Source organism: Cebus imitator, unplaced genomic scaffold (genome assembly GCF_001604975.1).
Source record: "Cebus imitator isolate Cc_AM_T3 unplaced genomic scaffold, Cebus_imitator-1.0 Scaffold415, whole genome shotgun sequence".
Lineage (NCBI taxonomy): Eukaryota > Metazoa > Chordata > Mammalia > Primates > Cebidae > Cebus > Cebus imitator.
The window spans coordinates 26,860-33,420 of NW_016107730.1; the positions used below are offsets into that span (position 1 = coordinate 26,860).

Consider the following 6,561-nt stretch of genomic DNA (forward strand, 5'->3'; position numbering starts at 1 on the left):
TGGCGTGATCTTGGCTTACTGCAAACTCTGCCTTCTGGTTTCAAGCGATTCTCCTGCCTCAGCCTCCCAAGTAGCTGGGATTACAGGCATGCCACCACGCCCAGCTAATTTTTATATTTTTAGTAGAGATGGGGTTTCACCATGTTGGCCAGGCTGGTCACAAACTCCTGACCTCAGGTGATCCACTTGCCTCAGTCTCCCAGAGTGCTGGGATTACAGGTGTGAGCTACTGCGCCCGGCCAGCGGGTCTATGTTTTAAAAGCCAGATAAAACTACAGCTTTCTCTATATTCAGACAGTAGAATGAGCCCCAATGGAGTTGGGGTGAAGTGGCCCCTTCAGACTGACCAGGTGCTCAGTACTTGAAAGGGCAGGTGCCACTTCTAGGAATGTAAGGTGCCTCAAGAAAATGCCAGGTCAGATTTTCCCCAAGAAAGACCAGCCAGGCACAGTGACTCACATCTGTAATCCAAGTACTTTGGGAGGCCAAGAAGGGAGGATTGCTTGAGCCCAGGAGTTCAAGACCAGCCTGGGCCAACAGTGAAATTCTCTGTCTCTACCAAAAAAAAAAAGACTAACCAAGGGCAGAATCTGAAAGATTCTGAAGCCACTGAAAGAATCTGGGCGACTCAAAGGATATGAGTGTGTGTGTATGAAGTTAACTTCAAAGCAAGCTCCCTGTGCTGACGAGGGAAGAGCGTGATGAAGCAGGGCTTCTCCTTTGGCAAAGCCTCTATAGTCCTTCTTTAGTCACCAGGGAGTTGTGGGAGATATAGAACAGGGTTACAGGTGCTTGGAGTACAGGGACAGCAGACAGGTCATGGTGGGTGAGGGGTCAGCTGGTGGGGCACTGATGCGTTTCCTCGGCAGTCCACATATTCATAGCTCTGGAAGACGAGCTGCTCAGAATGGCTCAGGTAGGAACAGGTGAGGGTGCCCCTGGAGAGGAAACAGGCCTTGCTGCCATGGCTGGGAGGAAAAGGAAAGCTCTGGCCCTGTTATTCTGTCTGGGGGTGGGGAGGAGGGGCTCCCTCATTTTCCCTTCCCTCTGGCTCCCACTCTGCAAGGTAGCTGGGACAGCTGCCCCACCTGTGTTCCAGCAGCTTCTAGACACCCTATGCCTGTTGTCCCTAATAGCTTATAGGCAAGGTGAGACTTAGAAAAGTGGCCAGACTTGCTATTCCCAAGAGCCAACAAAGACTCATGGGGTCCGCTTGGATGACTCTCTGCCCATGAGGAGGAGCTGAGTGAGACTGAAGTCAGAAGTGATGTCAGGGATACCAGAGCTCCAGGCTCTACTTACTGGATGTGCAAAAGCACATGGTGGACTTTGATTTTCGGCCAGGTACAGATTTTGCTAAGAGAAAAAGAGAACGTGGGACCATGTGTCACATGGAGCAGCCTGTTAGCTCAGAGGATGCCTGCAGGTCCCAGTTTCCTTATCCCACAGACCCCCTTCCCTCCATTAGGTGCCCCCAAAATGCCACTCCCACCCCTCAGGTGAGTGTGGCAGCTGCACTATCACTCTGACCTCCACTCACTTGGCCCAGGCACATGCTGGAACCCCCACTCAGTAGAAAACAAAACATTCATCTTCCTCAGCAATGCAGGCTGAAGAGCTCAAGGTCACATATTGTAAAGATTAACCAAATTCCAACCTGTTTTGCATTCTAATCAAGATCCAAACAGGCAGAGGCTGGGGACCCTGAACTCTTGCTTATTACATTCTTGGCCATGGGAGGGCAGGCCAGATGCTGGCTGCAGAATTTGCTAAGCAATCAGGAAAGCTGGTGGGTATTAAGTGGGTTCCTAAGGCAGACAAGCAGCTAGGGGAGAAGAGATCAAGGGGTACTCACTATGTGTTTTCATCCTGTATCCTGGTGGCTACTGCATAAAACATCTGTCAAACAAATGGGCACAGGGTTAGCCCCAACTCCAGCTGACCCTTTCTCACCACCACACATCCATACTCCGGTGGGCAGGGCTGGCCAGGGAGAGGAGAGTCACCTGTTCACTAGCCAGAGGGCCGATGTGTAGGAGAAGGTTGTTGGAAACCTGCCCTACCACGAGGGACAGGTGCAGAACCTCAAGAGTCAGCTGCGTCAACGTGATGGGGTAGTAGTTGCCATTGAAGATATTTAAGACATTCTGGGGATGAAGACAAAGGAAGGGAGGAGTGAAGATGGCCTATCCTTAGGAGAAGCCAAACAGTTGCAGAAGCCTGGCTGGCTGGCCTGAGCCCCATGACAAGCTTCAGGTGCAGAGGACCAGTACCAGGAGCCCTTGGGAGGGGCTCTGAATGGTGAAGAAGTTAAGCTGGCGCAGGATCCAGGCTCACCCTGTACGGCTTCTTTCCATTCAGTACTGTCCACCAGGGAGTCTCAGGCACTGTCACCCCATCCACCTCTATGATTTACTTATCTGGCCCTGATTCTGACCCCTTACTGTGTAGAGTCCCAATCCTTACCATCTGTCATGGAGCTCATGGTTGCTCCTACCTCTCTTCAGGCTCCCAACACCCTCTGCGTGCCATAAGATCCCCGGCTTCCCATGCCCAGGGTCACAAAAGTGGACAAAGATTACAGCGAAGTATTGCTGGGAAGGGGGGGATGGAGCCCAAGGGCACCCACCCACCGTTATGTTGAGGTGGATATCAGACTCGCCAAAGGCCACTGCGGAGGAGTTGAGGCCTGCAGGCTGCACAGGGATGGACCGGGGAAACAGGAAAAAGATGACGAAGGAGGAAGTCACCAGGCAGATGAGCACCGCCAGGAACACAAAGAGCTTCCTGTGGGAAAGCAGGACCCAGGATGGAGGAATGGAAAAGTCTGAACACCAAGGAAACTTGGGGAGGGGGTTCAGACACTCCTTTCCATATACAAGGCGTTCCCCTGCACACCACCCCAACATTTAGCTCCCCAGATGTGGCCCAGAGTGAGAAGACGCACAGAACTGGGAGGCAGGCAACCTGGTTTCCACTCCCAGCTCTCTGTGCCCATTGACCCAATAACATGGAGCAGCCCACTTACCTCCTTGTCTCAGTTGGTAAAAGGCAGATAATTGTACTGACCTCACAGAATTTATCGGCTAATATATGAAAAAATACTAATCACAGGTCCTTGCACATGGCAAAAGCACAATGAATGCTAATTATCACTAGAAGAAATAAGTCCATATTTGAAAGTTCTGAATTTTAACATTCAGAACAGAACACCTTCCATTCAATTCAAAATTCAGATATGCATTAGAGAGACAGTACTTTGTTAGTATCTTATGATGTGCACTGCTAATTTTGTATTTATTTATTTTTTTTGAGACAGTCTTGCCCTGTCAGCCAGGCTGAGTGCCATGGCACGATCTCAGCTCACTGCAACCTCCACCTCCCGGGTTCAAGCAATTCTCCTGTCTCAGCTTCCAGAGTAGTTGGGATTACAGGCACCTGCCACCACACCTGGCTAATTTTTGTAAAAAACACAGGGTTTCACCATGCTGGCCAGCCTGGTAATTTCTTTCTTTTTTTTCTTTTGGAGATGAGGCCTCACTATGTCACCCAGGCTGGAGTGCAGTGGTGTGATCTTGGCTCACTGCAGCCTCCACCTCCCACGTTCAAATGATTCTCCTGCCTCAGCCTCCCAAGTAGCTGGGATTACAGATGTCTGCCACCATGCCCAGCTAAGTTTTGTATTTTTAGTAGAGACAGGGTTTTGCTGTGTTGGCCAGGCTGGTCTTGAACTGCTAACCTCAGGTGATCTGCCTGCCTTAGTCTCAAAGTGCTGGAATTACAGGCATGAGCCACGGCGCCCAGACTGATTTCTAATTCTGGTACAGTGGGGTGGCTGAGAGGGTCTGGTTTGGTGTGGACTCCCAGGTTGACACCAGGCCCTTGGGAGGTGGCTGTGGGAGTTCCATGTCAGATGGACTCAGATCACAAACATGGTGGGTCCCAGGGCTGCCTGAGGTTCTGAAATGTCCCAGAACAGGCAGCAATAGGTTTTTCATCTCTTCTGGGAGAAAAACAAGCAAGTCTGAAGTGCCTCAGCCAGGGAAGTGCTTTAGAAAATGTTTTCAAATCAACTGCAGCCAGGGTCACGTGCTTGTTCCCTCCTTCCTGGGAGGACTTGCAGTGCTACTAGATCCTTTCTGTCTTGGAGAGGGGGTCATGCTTCCTGGAAGCAGTGATGCTTAAGGAAGGCTACCAAGTGGCTTCATGTGACATCTGCTGTGCCCACAGCGGCTGCTGCTTCTTTTTTTGGTAAAGATGGGGTTTCACCATATTGCCCAGGCTGGTCTTGAACTTCTGAGCTCAAGTGATCCACCTGCCTCAGCCTCCCAAAGTGCTGGTATTACAGGCGTGAGCCACCACACCTGGCCCTGGAGCTTCTTAAATCAGGAAAAATCCTTGGACATAAGGAGCTGGTACCTCTGAGCCCAGTGAGGTTCAGGCTTTCTATAGAAGAACTAATAGGAAAAAATTAGGGGGGATCAAAATAGAAGAGACAAAGGGAGAAGCCCCCAGGGGCGATGACTTGTGGAGCTGGGGGAGGAAGGGGAACTTACGTGTGCTTGGGCTTCAGCCTCTGGTCCCCATAGGGGATGAGAGCCACCAACTGCTTCTCCAGCTCTAGAGAGGGAGGGAGGGTGAGAGGGAGGGCCAAGGTGCAATTGTGACAAATATTTCCTGTGCCAGCCTCCCACCCCTCCACCCACACCATAGAGCAATGTTAGAAGCATGCCACCTCTGCCCCAGAGCAGGACTGGAAGCACTGGACTCCGCTACCAAAGTTGGCAGCTCAGCTTTACCATCCCTAGAATGGAAGTAGGATTTCCACTAATAGGTATGAAGAATCTCTGAAAGTCACTAGCAAATCAGAGGTTCCCAGCATCTTTGGAAAGTAATTTGAAACTTCTTGAACTGAACGAATCCTAAGACACACAGTGTTGCTCAAGAGCACAGTGGCTAGAACCCCTCTTTCCCACAAGGGGCTGGGGAATACAACCAGGGCAGGAGGGCAGGTTTTTGCAGGGAGCCCAAGGACAGTAACTCACTCCCTGGCCAGCCTGAGACTGGGAGGTCAAGAGCTGGGAGCAGATCTAACCCCATCCAAGGAGACTCAGAGGGGCTGCCCCAGACCAACAGGCTAAGAACTTTCCCTGGATTCCAGGCTATTTCCAGAGCCTTGGGCCACTCACCTTGGGGAATCCTGCCACTGCCTTGGCAGGTGGGACAAGTCACAAAGCTGGCACCAGCAGTTCCTTCACAAGGCACACGGGAACAAAAAGACTTGCTGCTACTGGTACTGGAGTAGCTGGCAGCCTTGCTGCCAATGGTTGGATTGGAGGACAGGATTGACTTGTTCTCATCCTCCTGCCAAGAGCCCAGCTGGGAAAACGTCTTACCCATTCTTCGGGGTGGGGTGGGGGTTCACTAATGAGAAAAGACCAAAGTTCAGTGCTAAGCTTGTTAGCACTGAAGCCAGATATAATTTTGGTTTGAGGTTCTCAAGATTTGCAAGGAACCCCACCACAGTTTAAGCAAGATCAAGCCTAAGGAAGATAGGGTGTGAAAAATCACGTGGTTACATGGGACCCTCAGAATCTCAATGCATTTCAACTCCTTTCATTATTGTTAAAGAGACCACTCTGCCTCAAAAGGGAAGAGAAAAGCAGAAGTTATTTCACTTTAAGGAACTTCTGTAAGTGAATGGCAGAGGATTTAGTTTTTCTCTGGAAAAGTTGCTGAGCTATCATTCACTTCAAGGGAAGGAAGTTGGATAGGGCAGAAAAGAGATTCCTTGAAACAAGGAGAGAGGAGGCCAGACTGGTCACAGGTGTGGTTAAGATCCCTAAGGACGCAATGGTAGAAAGCAGACGCCTCACTGCTTTCTGAGGCGGGGTAAGAAACCCTAAGGAGAAATCAGGGTCTTTCACTAGGAAAAGTCAAGGCTAAATCTGGACTCTGTGTGGCACAAGGAGGCCGGCAAGTGAGCCACACAGATCTTTCTGGGCTAAATATAGGGAGACTCACCTGGTTCAGTTCTGGGATCCCAGGCTCCTCAGCTGCACAAGGGCGACACTTCAGGAGTGTGTCTTTGGGGAGAAGGGCCTCTGAGGGCAGAGTGGGCTGGGCTGGGCAGTGGTGGGGAGGAGAAGCGCCGCCAGCCGCCTTCAGGAGTCCTAGGGGAGCGAATGTGTCGCACTGGAGAGTGGGGATAGTAAGGACCCTGACCTCCCGGAAGGGCCAAACTGATTCCGGGCTACATGGCGGCTCTCTCATGGGCCGACAGGGTGTGCGCGGACGGAGAAGGTGTGACTTCATTGAAGGAGGATTTCAAGTCCCACCAGACACCTCGAGAGGCCGTTAGTCAAGTTCGGTACCTGGGCAGGGGGCGCCTGTGTGTTGGGCGAGGCAGCGGCATAGGTCTCTTGACCTCCGAAGGGAAGCGCAGACAGAGTCTGAGGAGGGTCTTACCAGCGGACTACCGCAGCGACAGAAACGCCAGCAAGCGGAATCAAAAGTGCGGAAGCGGACACCCGTCTCAAGCTTTGACTCAGTGCCCAAGGA

General features: G+C 51.4%; 1 protein-coding gene across 3 annotated transcripts; it reads right to left on the reverse strand.

The window, feature by feature from the left end:
- Positions 1–273: 273 nt before the first annotated feature.
- Positions 274–6,561, reverse strand: TMEM106A (transmembrane protein 106A). Of its 3 annotated transcripts, XM_037731670.1 has the most exons (9): positions 6,375–6,517; positions 6,025–6,173; positions 5,190–5,424; positions 4,557–4,620; positions 2,634–2,787; positions 2,007–2,147; positions 1,856–1,899; positions 1,303–1,356; positions 274–938 (listed from the first exon to the last, which is right to left on the reverse strand). In XM_037731670.1, exons 3-9 carry the CDS (start codon positions 5,398–5,400, stop codon positions 818–820), a joined length of 789 nt encoding a protein of 262 aa, XP_037587598.1. In that variant the 5' UTR covers positions 5,401–5,424; positions 6,025–6,173; positions 6,375–6,517; the 3' UTR covers positions 274–817. The 3 variants fall into 3 exon arrangements, with proteins under 3 accessions (XP_037587598.1, XP_017364825.1, XP_017364826.1); XM_017509336.2 differs by lacking the exon at positions 6,025–6,173 and having other exon boundaries at positions 6,469–6,561; XM_017509337.2 differs by having other exon boundaries at positions 6,025–6,440.